Genomic DNA, 19,192 nt, shown 5'->3' with positions numbered 1-19,192 from the left:
AAAAACTGATTAAAATGTGTTAAAACGGGTTATAAAAGAATGATAAAGAAAAGAAGACACAATATTTACACACGTGTGGTTAACAAGGTTCAAAAACACTACAGTATTTATTATAAATTATTTTTATTGATGTTTTTATTGTTTGTTATTGTTGATTTTACTGTTTGCAATTGTGTTTCCAATTAAACGCTCTGTTTTGTTCATTTGTTTAATTCAAAATGAATGTTTAATATTGAAATTAAGACTATAAAAATGTGAACTAAATAAAAACATGGAAATATGAAGTTGGGTTTGAATTGGGTAAGCTGTAAATCGTGTTGGGTTGCAGGTGGAACGACGTCCGCTGTGTAAGACATATGCTGGATAAGTTGGCGGTTCATTCTGCTGTGGTGATCTCAGATTAGTAATGGGACTAAGTTGAAAAGAAAATGAATGAATGAATGAATGAATGAATGAATGAAATATGAAGTTTATCATTTACAAAACTCACTTTCATAGTGTTTTCAGTCTTTGATTCATTTCAAGTATTCAAAGCATGATTTCTGAGATTATTATATTATATATTATGGGTGACGCGGTGTCGCAGTAGCTAGTGCTGTCGCCTCACAGCAAGAAGGTCACTGGTTCGAGCCTCGGCTGGGTCAGTTGGCATTTCTGTGTGGAGTTTGCATGTTCTCCCAGTGTTGGTGTGGGTTTCCTCCAGGTGCTTCGCGTTTCCTCATAGTACAAACACATGTGCTATAAAAGGGTAAATTGGCCGTAGTGTATGAGTGTGTGTGTGTGTGTGTGTGTGTATGTATGAAGGAGAGTATATGAGTGTTTCCCAGTACTTAGTTGCAGGGGGAAGGGCATTCGCTGCATAAAACATGCTGAAATAGTTGGTGGTTCATTCCACATTAGATTATGTACTGTATTTTTTCATGTGGGATGTTTTTATTGTTTGCAATTGTTTATTATTTCATTTTAAAAGAGTGATTCCAATGAAATTGTTCATTTTGTTAAATGTAATGTCTAAGATTAAAAATAAGTGTATAGAAATACAAAATTCTTTCCTCTAGTACTCATTTCAGTCTTGCACAGTAATTCAAGTGTTCAGAGAGCATGATTTCTGCAGTTATGATCTGTGTTTAAATGCCTTTATTTTCTGTCGCGGCGCATTATAACTCGAGTGATGTTGTGCTTTGTCACACGCTCGCTATGGGTGGTGCAATTCCAGCCAATCGCTGCGCACATATGTAAAAACAGGCTCGTCCTTGAGCGCTGATTGGCCAGTGGCATTGAGATCACCCACTGGCCCCGCCTCCATCCGGAAGCAGGACTCTGTCATGTGATTGTTTGTTGGCGATCTGCTGTAAAGAGCCGCATCATTTCATTACGGCAACAAACAGACGCTTGTCCCGGGTAAATTCCCCCTTTACCCACTCTCTCCCTACTCCGCCATGGACGAAACGAGCCCGCTGGTCTCGCCGCTCCGCGATTCCAACGATTTTAACTACGGGCCCGCCGAGCCGACCAGTCCCCGGGGTGGATTTGGAAGCACGCCGGGTTCAGTAGTGCGTCTTCCGGCAGGAAGTCCCGGACGCAGCCGCGAGAGACAGCCGCTGCTAGACCGAGATCGAGGCGCGTCTCCCCGGGATCCGCATAGGAACGAGTTCCCGGAGGACCCGGAGTTTCGGGAGATCATCCGGAAGGCGGAGCGGGCCATCGAGGAGGGCATTTACCCGGAGCGCATCTACCAGGGCTCCAGCGGCAGCTACTTCGTCAAAGATTCAGCAGGGGTGAGAGTTCATCAAAGCTCCATCAGCCAGGCCTAAATTACACAACCCTGGAGAATCAGTTTTAAGTCCCTTTAAGGAATTGTATTGTGTATAATGTGGTCTTTGTTTTTTTGAAAATCTTCCTTAGTTGTGTATTGAGTAATCAGTTACTGCTGTGTCATATTGAGGTCTGTTTTATATTTGCACATTCAGACTTTAATCTTCTTAATATAATTTAAGAAAAGGCATTCGTTGAGGTAAAGTATAAATATAATTTCAGGAAAGTCTTCCTTGCAAATTCCGAATGCGGGAAATCAAATTAGCCTATTAAAGATAGTGGTGTAAAGTAACATTACAAATAACTCAAACTACTGTAATTGACTAGTTTTTTTTAGGAATTGTAATTCACTAAGTAGTTTTAAAGATGTTTACATTTACTTTCCCTTGAGTACATATTTAGTGCTTTATTTGTACTTTTACTCTACTATTTTCCTTCAACTTGCAGTCACAATTTTTTAATTGTCAAAAATCAGTGTTCAGTTCAACACCCTGCTTGTGTCAAAATTGGTGTTTGGCAAAAATCGTCCCTGTAGTTCCTGTCCAGTCCAATCTAATCGCACGCACATAGAAATAAATCGCTTCGTACTGAACTACCTCAACACATGGACGCTTTATAAATGCGACAAACCATTTGGAAGCATTAAAAGTGTCCAAGAAAATCTTAACACAGAATGACTCCAAGACGGTTTAGACTACTTGTCACTAATGAGAAGATGAAGGATCCCTACTGTATGATGACTGAAATACTAAAATAGTCTTAAACGATAACTAAATGCACTACAGAATGTAATGAGGAATGCCAAAGTCTGATTGTGCGAATATAAAACAGGCTTAACCTCAATTCATCAACTCCACCAGCGAGACCATACACCAGTGTTTCCCAACCCTGTTCCTGGAGGCACACCAACAGTACATATTTTGGATGTCTCCGTTATCTGACCCATTAACTTCAGGTTTTGAAGTCTCTTCTGATGTTATGATGAGTTGATTCAGGTGTGTTTGATTAGGGAGAGGTTGAAAATGTGCACTGTTGATGTGCCTTCAGGAACAGGGTTGGGAAACATCCAATACACAATGGAGAATCCATTTTTTATGTGCATCTTTTTTAGGGTTGTCTGTTGAGGAATAACACTTGCTGCTGAAGTTGGTTTTATTTCCACACATTCGTTTATTATTGAACTTGTGACTCTGTCTCTATATTGTTTACCACAGTACTTTGAGTATTGGGTCTGAAATAGCATGTTAGTATGACTTCAAAACAACATTAGCACTGTTTAACTGTGAATTATGTTGCACTTTGATAGTCGACTTTGATTTCTGTATTTAGAATTTGCAACTAATACATTTCTGAAGCTATATTAATAAAGAGAGTCTGAATGTGTGAATATAAAACCAACTTCAATACAGTTACAGCTGTGTCATCAGATCAGGTCTTAAGTTATGCAGAGCACTCATGAGTTTGTTTTATTTACATATTTCTATGTATTATAACTATGTGAGAGTGACATTGAAAGTATTACTTTAACATAGTTATTCATTTTGCTGAGTTATAACTACAGGGCGGGCCATTTATATGGATACACCTTAATAAAATGGGAATGGTTGGTGATATTAACGTCCTGTTTGTGGCACATTAGTATATGTGAGGGGGCTCATGAAAGAATAAAGCTACGTTAAAAACAAGCACACCATTGTTTTTCTTGTAAAAATCCCAATAAGTTTGGTGTGTCACATGACCCTCTTCCTATTGGAAAAAAACAAAAGTTGGATCCAAGATGGCGACTTCAAAATGGCCACCATGGTCACCACCCATCTTGAAAAGTTTGCCCCCTCACATATACTAATGTGCCACAAACAGGACGTTATTATCACCAACCATTCCCATTTTATTAAGGTGTATCCATATAAATGCCTTACCCTGTTTGTTAGGTGTATATATTTCGGTTTTCAGACTCGCAGGTTATTTTTATGTATTTTATTTTAACATGGTTTTTAATTTTGCCAAATTATAACTACGTCAGGTGTACATATTTAGTTTTTACAGGTGAGCAAGGGGTTATTATTTAGAGTAATTAATATGTGAAGAAAATCTGCTAAATCTGACTTGTTGATATTGCTTTGTCATTGTTCACAGCTATTAGAGAGCAGTCTTTATCAGAGCTGCATTGTAGATAACAACCGAGATAGCATCTTTGGGCTCGATGCTTAGGTAGGCAGCTTATTAGGTCTTTGATCGATAAACAAGAGCCTTACTGGCACTTTCTAAAGTGAGTATAGAGATGTGTGTTTATCTTGTTATTGTGGTCATATTCATACACATTAGTATACACAGACAGCAGATACACCATATGAAACCTTAAAGAGAAGGGATAGTTCACACAAAATTGAATATTCTGCCATTTCCCCATCCTCTACTTGGTCTAAACCAGTTTGAGTTTTTTTCTTTTGTTGAACATAAAGAAAGATAAACTGAAGAATGTTTCTAAAAAACTTTGATTGTACTTTTAGTTACTATTATGGATGTCAAAGGCTGCTTCCCCCCTCACGTTCTTCAGGATATCTTGTTTTGCGTTCAGCAGATCACTCATAAAACTTTACAACCACTTGAGTGTGAGTAAATGAGGACATTTTTAGTTTTAAGTGAACTGACCCTTCATAAAAGGCTCATTAAAGGTATAGTTTGACTTGATCAGGATGAATTATTACACTGTTGACCTTATGGTAATGTTTAATTTGTTAATATTAATATACAATTCGTTATTGTAGGGTGGTACAGTGGCTCAGTGGTTAGCACTGTCGCCTCGCAGCAAGAAGGTTGCTGATTCGAGTCCAGGACTGGGTCATTTGGCATTTCTGTGTGGAGTTTGCATGTTCTCCCAGTGTTGGTGTGGGTTTCCTTCAGGTGCTCCGGTTTACCCCACAGTTTCCTAGTACTGTCCCAGAAGGGCATAAGCTGTGTAAAACATATGCCAGAATAGTTGGTGGTTCATTCCGCTGTGGCGGCCCCTGATAAATAAGGGACTAAGCTGAAGGGAAATGAATGAATTAATGAAGTTGATGTAGTAATAATAGTTATTGTTGCCTGTCAAATCTTCCCAAATGCAGAAATAAGATGTGTCATGTTAAGCCCTGCTCACACTGAGATTTCAGCCATGATTTTGTCATCCGAGACAAGTTTGGGAAATCCTAAAAGATGCCTGAAATCCTAGGCTAAAATGGGTGATCTTTGATCGTTGGTTTGACATGTTCACAGATGGCCGCTTAATGCCCGTTGCGATCAGATTTTTCCTCCGATGAAGTTCTGGATTTCAGACACTTTCCTGCAGTGCGATTCAGCTGCGATCAGCGTCAATCCAAGAGCCAATAGGAGCTCCGAACTTGATGACGCGATCCATGCGACAAATCAAATGATCACAGGGAAATGTCAAAACAGTTTTCGTCTTCCTGGTTTTATTACTGGGACATGCCGTGTTGCCGCTACAGATTGTTTATGTTTGCTGTGAGGAATCATTTCAGAATGTGGCATAGTGAAAGTGTCACGGGTGGATGATGTCAAACTCTGGGGGCGTTTTCTGTCGTGTTTGGCGCGTCTTCATTGTCATTCAGTCTGATGTAAAAGCTGAGATCTAACAGTATGACATGTGAGCCATGTTCATGCAGTCTGACAAGCCACAATCGTTCAGGATTTTAAAAAAATCGCACATTGTGAGCCAGCCTTAAGGCTACCAAAAATATTTATATACTATTGTAGTATTTATTTATTTACTATTTTTGTAATTAATTTTCGCCTTTTTTCAGATTTATTTTTATTAAAGAGAACATTTCACATTTTTTACTTTTTATTTTTTAAATTCAAAGTTTCAGTCAATACAAATAATTTCCAGCAGCTTTAGTTAACAACAAAACAAACATCCAATTTTAGAAGCTGTTTACAAGACAAACTACAGCAGAAAAGTGGAAGATTATTTTCAAAACTGTCTATATTTAAAGAAACTTTCATCTTTAGCATTTGAACTTCTACTATAACAAGCTTTAGTGGGATTTGACAATACTTTCTGTGTCTGTGTATGTCTGAGAAACTGCATTATCAAAGCTAGTTTTCTATTCATCTTTATTTGTATAGCGCTTTTACATTGTAGATTGTGTCAAAGCAGCTTCACATTGAAGTTGTAGTAAATGTAAACTGTGTCAGTCCAGTTTTCAGAGATGAAGTTCAGTTCAGTGTGGTTTAATATTCACTGCTCAAAGTCCAAACACTGAAGAGTAGTTTTACACCCAAAACCCAATCAGAAGCCTATCTAGACTAGACATGGGCCGGTATAAGGTTTTGAGTGTATGATAACCTTGGATAAAAATATCACGGTATCGCTGTATTATGATTACTGCACTAAAATACGTTCTTATTAAATGTCTGGGTAAAAAAACTAAAACTTTTTACCCTTTTGAACACGATATATTTTATGTTGAGAAACATTTAAAATATTTTAGAAGAGTAAACATGTCAGGCTAAATTAATTATTGACTTCTGCTGTCTTCATTTGTTTCAAAAACAGATTATTTGCTATTTAAAATGGCATCTTTAGATATATTTTCTGCTGGAGATTCTGTTGTCCTCAAAAACAAAACAAAAAATGTAAATTAAAAATCATGCACATATCTTAGGAACGATATTGCAGAAAGTTTTGACTGTTTTAAAACCTTGACCTTTTGAAACCTGATCTAGACGGAATATTAATCACTTTTGGGCTGTTTGTTCATTGATAGGCAGCTCACTCTATCAGCTTTAAGACTAACGTCATCATCATTGATCATCATACAGAGTAACTGATGTTTGCAGTTTGTTAAAATACAGAAGCACCGCAGTGTTATGTAGTAATAGTGGTCATTTCTCCAGCACACACTGATAATGCAATCCTGGAAAAGCCATGAGAGTCACAGTCTGTGATGCTTTAAGTTCTGTCACATGCATTAAGCGGCCTAATTCTGCCATATGACTTCAGTGATTATGTCTGTGTCGTGTGTGACGAGTACTTTTGGCTTTCTTTCATTGAGCAGACCACAGTATCTCTAGGTTTAAACTCTAAAGGACTTCGAAACTGCAGATCTGGAGATAATTTTAGTAGTTGAGCACTCAGAGGTTGAATTGATTGCTTTTCTCACAGACTAGACTGATTGTTTTCCAGTGCCTCTTCAGCAGAATTGAGTAAATCTGCCATTTCATGACTTTGACAATTATGTTTATGGAAAAAAAGATGGCGTTATCAGACTCTTTATTGTCATTGTACAAAATAAAAAAGAAATTTATGTTTGCCCTTCCTTTCAGTGCAGTCATATTTGTCCAAAACAGTAGTCACAGGAAATTTAAAAGGTAAAAAGACAACAGGTGGCATGGTGGTTCAGTGGTTAGTATTGTCCGCTCACAACAAGAATGTTGCTGGTTTGAGTCCCCGCTGGGTCAATTGCGTTTCTGTGTGGAGTTTGCATATTCTCCCCGTGTTGGCGTGGGTTTCTTCCGGGTGCTCCAGTTTCCCCCACAGTCCAAAGACATGCGGTATAGGTGAATTGGGTAGGCTAAATTGGCTGTAGTGTATGAGTGTGTGTGTGAATGAGTGTGTATGGGTGTTTCCCAGTATTGGGTTGCAGCTGGAAGCACATCTGCTGTGTAAAACATATGCTGGATAAGTTCATTCCACTGTGGTAACCCCTGATATATCAGAGACTAAGCCAAAGGAAAATATGAATTTAAAAGACAAAAATAAAGTTAAAATAATAATAATAATAAATAAATAAATAAAAATAATACCTGTGCGTTAGGGGTGAGCGGTACACCGGTGTCATAGTCATCACCGGTGTGACATTGCGCCACGACATGGATTTTCTAATACCGTCAATACCGTAATAAATCAATTATGCGCCTTGAACAGCTGCATTTACATCAATAATAGCTAATTCTAAATAATAAGGCATTCAATTTTCTTCAAACGTTCAATTGTGGTCTGAATACATGTCCTTATACTACAGGGCTCGAAATTGCAACCATTTTGGTCGCATGAGCGCCCGAAATTTTATCTATGCGCCCTCATAATATATTTGGGAGCATTTGTGTGTCTGAATATAATGGTTGTAGTGCAATCTGATTTGATTTTCTCTAAAAACTTGCTGAATCGCTCTACCCTGCTGCTGTATTGGTTCATATTAGCTGTCAGTCACTCAACGCTTCCCGCTGTCAGATAACAGGGAGCTTTTGTTACTGCAGGAAATACAAACGGCTGAAGAGTGAAAAGTGCTCAGGTTTGCAAACCTCACCTAAAGTTATAATAATAATAATGGCGCAGATGACAGCGATCATGACATGAGGTAAATGTTGATCCGCCAGCTGAGATCAATCGAGTGTTTTCGGAGAAGGTGCCCGAATCTCGATGCGTTGCATTCACCGCGTGTTCAGCGCAAATGTCCGCTAAATATAAAGTCTAATACTGTACACGTCATCGCCAAAGAAACTCGCCTTTACTAAGTTTACACTGAAACTACGGCTCATAACAAAGAGCGGAATTGCGCTGGTGGTCATCGCGAGAATCCTGCTCTGTCTGCTCATAAATTGGTGCGGCTGACTCGCCTGCTTTATTCCACCAACACCAATAATGAGACTGAGCATTTACAATGACCCAAACCAAAACTTTTAAAGAGTGATAGAAGTGAGACTTTCTTTTGTCCGTTCTTCCTTGAGATGTATATTATTTTGCTATTGAAAGTAATACCGTGATATTATACCGTCACCGTTCAAAAGATTAAAAATACCGTGATATTAATTTTAGGTCATATCGCCCACCCCTACTGTGCATAGAAAGTGGCAAGTGCATTCTTAGCAGCTTTCAAGTTAAAAAGTGAGTGAAATGTTGGCCAGAAAGACACAGTATGTTATTTTAGCCACTAGAGGGCGTGTATTCACAACAAACAAAGGCCTATTTAGATGACGATACGTGTTGAATCATGGGAGTTGTAGTCTTTATTGTCTCACAAGACTCCTGCAGATATGTTGATGAGTGAAGTATTCAACACTTAATATCGTGAAGCAGAGTAAAGCTTCAGAGCACAAAAGCAGCAGAGCTTTTATTATTCCACAGTCCACTGCTTCCTGTTCTTCAGCTCGTGCAGCTTGCTTGTGTGCATTTTAGGTTACTGTTAAAATGCTGCTCTGTGCAGTCGAGGAAAACACACAACATTAAAGCTTCGCTGCTGGTTCCTTGTTTTCTAAAAAAACTAACTAGAAGTCGACACACACACACACACACACACACACACTTCGAACACTAGTTAAAATTGCTTGTTTTTCTGGATTTGATCCTTCTTACAAACATTTGGGATCATGTAAATATACAAGTTAGCAGAATATATAGCACAGTTCTATTGTTTTTTGGATATTTTAATGATGAACATAACATATTGTGCCCTAAAACCAACAGTTTCACTCCATCCAGATGAAGAGGAACTCTGATTACTACATATGTTTCAAGTTTATTTTGTCTCTCCTACTCATTAGAGGTCAGCACACTGTGTGGTGGTTAATCATAGTGTATTTTAAGAGAGGAGTGATTAATTTGACTAAATCTTTCAGAAATTACTAAACTCCGCAATTTCTCTCGGCATACAAGCTGAAAAAGAGCCTATTTTTGATGTACAAATAAGTTATTCTGGTTAGTTGGGCAAAAGTCTGCTTGTCTTAATCCTTTACCACATGATTATTTGTCAGTGATTTGCGTGATATAATTTTGCTGCACAGTTCATCCTATAGGAGGCGGATCTGATCTAATCTGAGGGTTAGGGTTAGGCTTATGGGGTTTATTGTGTTATTCAATTGATTTAGTTCATCCATCTGGTCTTCAACGGTTTGCAAGCTCTTGATATTGAGCATGCTGTAAGCTGTTCACTAGTGAGGCGACTCACATGAGTCATTAGGCACATGACCGCATGTATGGTCAGGTGGTGTGCTGAGCCAGTTTCTCATTCGCATCAAAAATCAGATCAGCGATGAGTCACAGAGACCCAATGAGGACTCTGTTAAAGGTCACGTTTAGATGGGGAAAGCACTAAATGTGTCTAACAAAAATAATTTGGTAACTTTATTGGGTGTCCAAAATTGTTGGGCTGCTTAAAATATTTCTTAATGCTTTTGAAAGGATGTCTGCTCACCAAGCCTCCAGTTGTTTGATCAAAAATAAAGTGAAAACGGTAAATATTATTACAGTTCAAAATGAAAAAATATTATAGTTTTCAAATTGATCTTCTGAGATCAAAGCTGAGTAATACTAATAATATGAAAATATGATATAAATATATTTAGAAATTATTCTTATTATGCGGATTTGCCTAAGAAACATTTATTGTTATTATTAGTAGTAGTATTAATATTAGTAGTAGTAGTTAATAGTAATAGTCGTAATAATAGTAAAAGTAATAGTAGTAATAATAATAGTAATAGAAATAGTAGTAATAGTCATAATAGTAATAGTAGTACTAGTCGTAATAATAGTAATAGTAGTAATAGTAACAATAGTAAAAGTAGTAATAGTAGTAATAGAAAAAGTAATAATAAGCGGAATAGTAATAGTCGGAATAGTACTAGGATTAGTAGTAATAGTAATAGCTGTAATAGTAGTAATAGAAATGGCAGTAATAGTAGTAATACTAATTGTCAAAGTAGTAAAAGTAATAAAAGTAGTAATATTAATATTCGTAATAGTTATAATAGTCATAGTCGTAATAGTAGTAATAGTAATAGAAATAGTAGTAATAGTCTTAATAGTAATAATAGTCATAATATTAGTAATAGTAATGATAGTAATAGTCGTAATAGTAATAATAGTAATAGTCGTAATAGTAATGGTCGTAATAGTAATAATAGTAATAATAATAGTTGGAATAGTATTAATACTAATAGTCGTAATAGTAATAATAATAGTAATAGTCGTAATTGTAGTAATAGTAGTAATAATTAAAAAAAAAATGTTTGGTAAAACATTGTACATTTTCACCAGGACTTAAAACGAACAGAAATAAAAATGTCAAAGGTTAACTTTTATAAATGTTTTTTCACTCTTACATAAAGTATTTTATTCATGTAAATATTTTTAAACTAAATGAATATTCATCAAAATAATATTAAAATATTCCCCTAACTTTTGATCGATCGCGATCAAGTGGTTTAAAAATAAAATTAAAAACGTCACTGTTTAAACTGGCATTTCCCATATAGTTTGTGATGTATTCTGGGATTGAACTGTTCATTAAATTGTAGATTTAATCATTTGCCAAACTCTATAAAACGGCATTAAAAATGACAACAATAGAAGTAATCAAAGCAACAAAATTGTATGTAAATAATATTCTAATCCTAACTAGTGTAGTGCAGTTTATTCACAATCTCTACTGAAGGATTTACAAAGTGCAGAAAACACATGGTGTGATGTTTGGTCTGAAATGTGAGATATTTCGATTTCACTTTATTTATTTCACAACATTCCTCAAGGACGTAAATCGACCCAAATTAGCCCAAATATGTAACCTGTATGACACTGAAGGGACAATGGACTTGATTTGCTAGTCAAAATAATGAAATTTTTTTAAAGCAGTCTTATGGTAATTAGAAATCTTTTAAAATCTTTTTACTCCAACAGAAGATCATTGGAGTCTTCAAACCAAAGAATGAGGAGCCGTATGGCCAGCTGAACCCCAAATGGACCAAATGGCTTCAGAAGCTGTGCTGTCCGTGCTGCTTCGGCCGCGACTGTCTGGTTCTGAATCAAGGCTACCTGTCGGAAGCCGGAGCCAGTTTAGTGGACCAGAAACTAGAACTCAACATTGTGCCGCGCACCAAGGTATGAGAGCAACATCTGGTGTGAAACCAAAACCAAGACGAATGAGGACGTGAGAGAGTTTTGTATGTGTTAGTCAACCTGTTTCCTGTTATTAAAACGATTGAAAACAAGCTAGTCAACTGCAAATGTTTACTGCATCACTATTGCTTGCTACTGAGAGATGTATGAAGTGTTCTCTGTGCTCTCTTTCCATCAGGTGGTGTATTTAGCAAGTGAAACCTTTAATTACAGTGCCATTGATCGAGTAAAGTCTCGAGGAAAAAGGTTAGCGCTGGAAAAAGTGCCCAAAGTGGGCCAACGTTTCCACCGGATCGGCCTGCCACCTAAGGTAAGGTCTATCACAGTGCCACCTATCTGCCTGGAGGAATTATTAAACTGATTTATTTGGATGTTACACACAGTAATTTTGTCATTATGATACTATTTTATCAATATATTTAATTGGTTTTATTAATTTATGTTTTTAGATATTAGCTTTAAGTTTGATTAACTATTATAAATCTGGGTTTATACGCTTTTATGAATGTATATCATAAAAAATGTGTTTTAATTGGTTTTTGAGGGCTAATTTCTGTTGGCTAGTGCAGGATTGCAAGTTCATTTATGTTGGCTAACACGGGATTGCGAGCCTGTTTCTATTGGCTAACACGGTATTGCAAACTCATTGCTATTGACTGATGTGTGTTTTCAAACTGATTTCTATTGACTGCTGTTGGTTTCTCTTGGCTGTTGCTGGATTCTATTGGCTGTTGTTGGTATCTATATGGCTGCCGTTGGATTTAAATGGCTGTCGTTGGTTTCTATCACTTGACATTTGTTACTTTTGGCTGTTGTAGGTTTGCAAACTCTTTTCTATTGGCTTTCGTTGGATTCTATTGGCTGTCATTGGATTCAATTGGCTGCCGTTGGTTTCTATTAACTATCTTTGCTTTCTATTGGCTGTCATTGGTTTCTACCAGTTGTTGTTGGCTTCTATTGGCTGTCGTTGTTTTCTTTTTGTTGCCGTTGGTTTCTATCTGCTGTTGTTTCTATTGGCTCTTGTAGGATTCTCTTAGCTGTCGTTGGTTTCTAACAGCTGTCATTGGTTTCTATTTGCTGTCGTTGTTTTCTTTTTGCTGCCGTTGGTTTCTATTGGCTGTTGTAGGTTTGCAAACTAATCTCTGTTGGTTGTTGTAGGTTCCTATTGGCTGACGTTGGTTTCTATAGGTTGTTGTAGGTTTGCAAACACATTTCTATTGGCTGTTGTTGGTTTCTATTGGCTGTTGTAAGTTTCTATTGGCAGTCGTTGGTTTCTATTCGCTGACGTTGGTTTCTATAGGTTGTTGTAGGTTTGCAAACGCATTTCTATTGGCTGTTGGTGGTTTCTATTGGCTATTGGTGGTTTCTATTGGCTGTTCTGGGTTTGCAAACTTATTTCTCTTGGCTGTTGTAGGTTTTTATTGGCTATTGTGGGTTTTCATTGCCTGTTGTAGGCTTGCACACTCGTTTATATTGGCTGTTGTAGCATTCTATTGGTTGTTGTTGGTTTGCAAACTCATTTCTATTGGTTGTTGTTGGTTTCTGTTGCCTGTTGTAGGCTTGCATACTCGTTTATGTTGGCTTTTGTAGCACTCTATTGGCTGTTGTTGGTTTGCAAACTCATTTCTATTGGTTGTTGTTGGTTTCTATTGGTTGTTGTTGGTTTCTATTGGCTGTTGGTGGTTTCTATTGGCTGTTGGTGGTTTCTATTGGCTGTTGGTGGTTTCTATTGGCTGTTGGTGGTTTCTATTGGCTGTTGTTGGTTTCTATTGGCTGTTGTTGGTTTCTATTGGCTGTTGTTGGTTTCTATTGGCTGTTGTTGGTTTCTATTGGCTGTTGTTGGTTTCTATTGGCTGTTGTTGGTTTCTATTGGCTGTTGTTGGTTTTTATTGGCTATTGTTGGTTTTCATTTCCATTTTGTAGGCTTGCATACTCGTTTATATTGGCTGTTGTAGCATTCTAATGGCTGTTGTTGGTTTACAAACTCATTTCTATTGGTTGTTGTTGGTTTCTATTAGCTGTTGTAGGTTTGCAAAATAATTTCTATTGCCATTCTATTGCCTGTTGTAAGTTTTTATCAGCTGTCGTTGGTTTCTATTGACTGTTGTTTGTAAAATGTTTTTCTTTTGTCTGTTGTAGGTGGGTTCATTCCAGATTTTCGTAGAAGGTTATAAAGATGCAGATTTCTGGCTGCGGCGGTTCGAGGCAGAGCCTTTACCAGAAAACACTAATCGTCAACTTCAGCTACAGTTCGAGAGACTGGTGGTGCTGGATTACATCATCAGAAACACAGGTAACCACAAAAACCACTTGCTAACTGAGTAAAGGTCATATCAAATTGGCACAAATACATTTAACCCATAGTCTATGACACTGTATCTAATGCTTGGATATATTTTTCTGGTCTGGTTCTCATTTTAAACCATGTTATTTGTGTATGTGTTTCTGTAGATCGAGGAAATGACAACTGGCTCATAAAATATGATTATCCGATGGATACCTCAAGCAACAGGGTGAGTGACCGGCTGCTGCATTGAGAGATTTTTGATTTAATTTTTCTGTTTGTGCTTGATAATATATTGAGTTCTTCATGCAGGACAGTGATTGGGTGTTAGTGAAGGACCCTATCATTAAACTGGCAGCCATCGACAATGGTCTGGCCTTCCCTCTCAAACACCCAGACTCATGGAGAGCCTGTAAGCCAATCAACATCCACCTCACAAACACATGATCCATCACATTCTAATATTGAGTGCCATAATGTGAAATACATGATTCATAATTGCATTCATTTATCATAAGGTTTAGTTTGTTGCAGTTTTTAATTGTTTTGTTGTTGTTGAATATTTCCTGTAGACCCGTTTTACTGGGCCTGGCTTCCACAGGCTAAAGTTGTGTTTTCCCAAGAGATCCGAGATTTAGTTCTGCCTAAATTAGCAGACCCGAACTTCATCAAAGACCTCGAAGAAGATCTGTATGAACTTTTTAAGGCAAGTCATGGAGATCAGAATGAAATTCAATGTTTTATTATTTGTATGTGAATACTCAGTATTGATTTATATATATTTACATTGACAGAAAGATCCAGGTTTCGACAGAGGACAGTTCAAGAAGCAGGTCTCAGTAATGAGGGGTCAGGTGAGTCATAAATGTATCTGTTTAAACACTCTGAAAGCATTCGTCTTAGATTTTTTTAACAACAGGGATGGACTTTAAAGAAATTTTAATATCTGTTAAACTAAATTAAATATATTGTCGCCAGTGTTTCACTTGTGAAAAGCTCCCATCAAATGCACACTGATAAATTATTATAAAAATAGATGAATCAATGAATAAACAATGAAGTTTCACTTATTAGTCAGTAAATTAGCCAGATATTTAATTGTCATTTAAAGTCAAATGTAGTTGTTATTAATTAAGGGATGTTAGGGCATAACTATTTTACATTGATATCTTTTCATTTATATTTTAATTTCCAGTTTTTGGTTTTCATCATCTGAGATGTAGTACCTTATTTTACAAAGAGAATGATGCAATGTTTTGCTATAGAGGCTGTATTGCTTTATAATAGGATTGTGATTTCTGTGGGAGTTAGGACTGGGCAATCAATCGAAAAGTAATCGAAATTGACGTTCAGAAGCTATAATCAATCAAATTTTTACAGGTCAATCTTTTCAATTACTTACCCTACTGCGTGTGGAGTCACATGACCCCGTTTTGTTAAGGCTGATTTATACTTCTGCTTATAATGCACAGATATGGTCTGGTGCAGCCTTCATGCGGTCGCATACTCGTGCACCTCTCAAAAAATGTATTTACACGTCACAAGTTTGCACTACATTGACTATGATTGGAAGCTGTGCCAGAGCCAGAGTTTCCATTACAATAAAATTATTATTTTCATTAAAATATTTGTTAACAGACGGTACAAGAAATGCAGTTGAAAATATTGTATTTAGAAGAGATACTGCTTATTTTTTACTTTTAATTAAAAAAATTAACATTGAAAATAATTAATTTGGTTTCCAAAAGTGCAAGTTATTTATTTATTTATTATTTGACTGCTGGTTTTAGGCAGTGTGTGTTTTAATTTCAGTGGTTCAACATTGATGTTCAATAAATAATCATAGTTAGTAGATAGTGTGTGTCTCCTTTTCCCTCCAATTATTTTAAAATCATTAATGCACCCTTCATTCAAACATCTCTCACTTGTAATATGAGCATATTTACGGTTCAAAACTTGTTAAATAAATAAATAAAATAATCGCTGGTTAATCTTATTCAAGTTAAAATGTTCAGTTAATTTAGATTTTAGACCAAACAGCCCAGCCCTAGTGGGAGTTTTGTTCCACTTATAAGATTTAGAATGTTTGCAGATTGGCCACTCTTCTTTGATCGTCATGGAAACTGAAATGGAATAAATTCTAAAGTTCTAAAGCTGTTAAAAAAACTCACTCCAAAACTTATTCCAGGGAGACAGCTCTAAACTTACCAATGAAAAGGTGAAGTCCAACAACACACTCTCCTTATCTTGTTTGTTTTGTTATGAATGTTTGTTTTGTGCACTGCTCCAGGGGAGTGTATTTACAGAGTTCAGGTTTCCATACTTGGCCACATGTCACTTTCACTTTCACTTTAGAATCATTGTTGTATTTTCTTTTGATTTGCATTAGAAAAGGTCAGTTGAATGCTGCTATGAATTCATTTTATCAGACTCCATTTGAGCATGAGGTCTAACACACATGAAATGCATTTCCTTTCACTTATGTCCGTCTGTTCACATCAAAATGGATTCAGGTTTCCAAAACTGTTTCACAATTAGACCAAACTATATACAACCTAATTTGCAACACAGGACTGTAATGAATGACCATGATCACTTGTAGCTGAATAAACATCCATAGGATTTCTCAACCCTGATGACTCTTACAATACACACAGAGAAACTTCTTACATCTTCTCTTTCTGAGATGTTACTTTCACTTTTGCTAAACTGCTTTCACTGCACACACACACAGACACAGTGTTCCTATATCTCTGTGGGGGCTCTCATAGACATAATGATGGTTCTATTATGTCAGTCTTATATCTCCCTACCCCTAAACACAACCCTCACTGCATTTTTACATTTTCAAAATACATCATTCTGTGTGATTTATAACCATGTTTACCCATGGGGACCTCAATTTTGGCCCCCATAAGTTTGTGTGCATTCAGGTTTTAAGTCTGCATGAACCGGAAGCTGTGACCATTTTATTTTTACTTATTGTGACGCAGTTTCTAGAGAAACAGATAATTAAATGAGAAAGCAGTGGGCGTGGCTTGTTTTTTTTCCTACTGCGAGCTGATTGGATGGAGTAACGTAGGCATTTCATTCAGAAAGATGAGGGAAAGGGTTTGGGGAGAGTTATTACAACCTAACAGACTCCTCCTCCTCACCATTTCTGTTTGTTATCAAAACTGACAGCTGGAGGGGCGTGGTTATGTATGTTAGCCACACCCAATACCTCAGACAGACCTTATCTGACTCGAATCTGTACCTCAAGTCCCCACTGGGATATAAAAACAAGTGCACACACACACATGCACAATTAATTAATAATAGAGAGCAGGGATGTCCACTTAAAACCAGCCAGTGAGATGTTTGTCCTGCGCTCCTCCAGATCCTGAACCTCAGTCAGGCGATGCGGGACGGAAAGACGCCGCTCCAGCTGGTGCAGATGCCGCCGGTGATCGTGGAGACGGCCCGAGTGCCACAGCGCGCCAACAGCGAATCCTACACGCAGAGCTTCCAGAGCAGAAGACCCTTCTTCACATGGTGGTGATGCAGCCTTTTACTTGCGTCTGCAGCCTGGTTTTAGTCACGTTTTTGATGGGAGTTTGGGAACAAATGAATGAAGGACAAACACATTATCCTGAAGGAGGAGCATCGCCTTGTTGACTGTTACACTGTATGGACACGTTCAAAATGACTTGCATGTCAATAAGATGATGAAGGAGAAGCTTTTCTGCTGTAGTAAAACATCAATGCTTGATGGCTGCTTTCCCAGCACTGGATCTCCTGGAACTGCTCACTCGTGCTTTACTTTCACTTTCCTGCAATCGTTTGAAAAAAGCCACACACACACACACTTCTGTTCTCTGCTTTCCTTATATTTTTCTACTTTTGTACAATGCACGTGACTGATGCCGTAACCTGAAGCTCGACTGAGCATGTGCGGAAACACTGGAAGGTGTCTCTGTGACATCATTCTGTTTTGTTTTTTTTATTGCTGGGCAGTGATTAATTTCATCCAAAACTATAGTTTGGACGCCAACTATATGTAGATATATATATATATATATAAATATATATATATAAATATATATATATATATATATATATATATATATATATATATATATATATATATATATATATATATACACACACACACACATACATAAAACAAATCTATACAAATGAGTAATATTTACTAGAGGTGTGGCAGAAATATTTACTAGAGCTGTGAAATTCAAGAAATGAATGGTGCTGTATGCTTTATAAACTAGAGTGCCGTCTCCTGTTCAAAACTAGCCTAGAGCGCCATCTGGTGTTCAAAACTAACCATGAGCATCTCAAAACTAGCCTAGAGCGGCATCTGGTGTTCAAAACTAGCCTAGAGCGGCATCTGGTGTTCAAAACTAGCCTAGAGCGGCATCTGGTGTTCAAAACTAGCCTAGAGCATCTATAAACTAGCCTAGAGCATCCTCTGGTGTTTAAAACTAGCCTAGAGCACCATCTTGTGTTCAAAACTTGCCTAGAGCGTCTATAAACTAGCCTAGAGCACCATCTGGTGTTCAAAACTAGCCTAGAGCGGCATCTGGTGTTCAAAACTAGATTAGAGCGCCATCTGGTGTTCAAAACTAGCCTAAAGCATCTCAAAACTAGCCTACAGCCTCATCTGGTGTTCAAAACTAGCCTAGAGCATCTCAAAACTAGCCTAGAGCATCATCTGCTGTTTAAAACTAGCCTAGGGCACCATCTAGTGTTCAAAACTAGCCCAGGGCATCACAAAACTAGCGTAGAGCGCCATCTGCTGTTCAAAACTAGTCTTAGAGCATCTCAAAACTAGCCTAGAGCACCATCTGGTGTTAAAAACTAGCCTAGAGCATCTCAAAACTAGCCTACAGCCTCATCTGCTGTTCAAAACTAGTCTAGAGCACCATCTGATGTTCCAAACTAGGCTAGAGTGTCTCAAAACTAACCTAGAGCAGCATCTGCTGTTCAAATTTAGCCTAGAGCGACATCTGTTGTTCAAAACTAGCCCAGAGCGCCATCTGGTGTTCAAAACTAGCATAGAGCATCTCAAAACAAGCCTATAGCATCATCTGCTGTTCAAAACTAGCCTCGGGCATCATCTGATGTTCAAAACTAGCCTAGAGCATCTCAAGACTAGCCTATAGCCCCATCTGCTGTTCAAAACTAGCCTAGAGCGCCAT

The 19,192-nt window shown here is 37.4% G+C and overlaps 1 protein-coding gene across 1 annotated transcript; it reads left to right on the top strand.

Annotated features, from left to right (window-relative positions):
- The first annotated feature begins 1,312 nt into the window (after positions 1-1,312).
- On the top strand, positions 1,313-18,046 carry pi4k2a (phosphatidylinositol 4-kinase type 2 alpha). The gene is made up of 9 exons (XM_056461021.1): positions 1,313-1,778; positions 11,492-11,692; positions 11,889-12,020; positions 13,850-14,003; positions 14,162-14,223; positions 14,307-14,406; positions 14,567-14,700; positions 14,789-14,848; positions 17,374-18,046. The coding sequence occupies exons 1-9, from the start codon at positions 1,440-1,442 to the stop codon at positions 17,533-17,535; spliced, it is 1,344 nt and encodes a 447-aa protein (XP_056316996.1). The 5' UTR covers positions 1,313-1,439; the 3' UTR covers positions 17,536-18,046.
- The last annotated feature ends 1,146 nt before the right edge of the window (positions 18,047-19,192 follow it).

Source organism: Danio aesculapii, chromosome 1 (assembly GCF_903798145.1).
Source record: "Danio aesculapii chromosome 1, fDanAes4.1, whole genome shotgun sequence".
Lineage (NCBI taxonomy): Eukaryota > Metazoa > Chordata > Actinopteri > Cypriniformes > Danionidae > Danio > Danio aesculapii.
The sequence above is the reverse complement of the archived record's forward strand: the minus strand, read 5'-3'. Positions and strand labels throughout refer to the sequence as shown.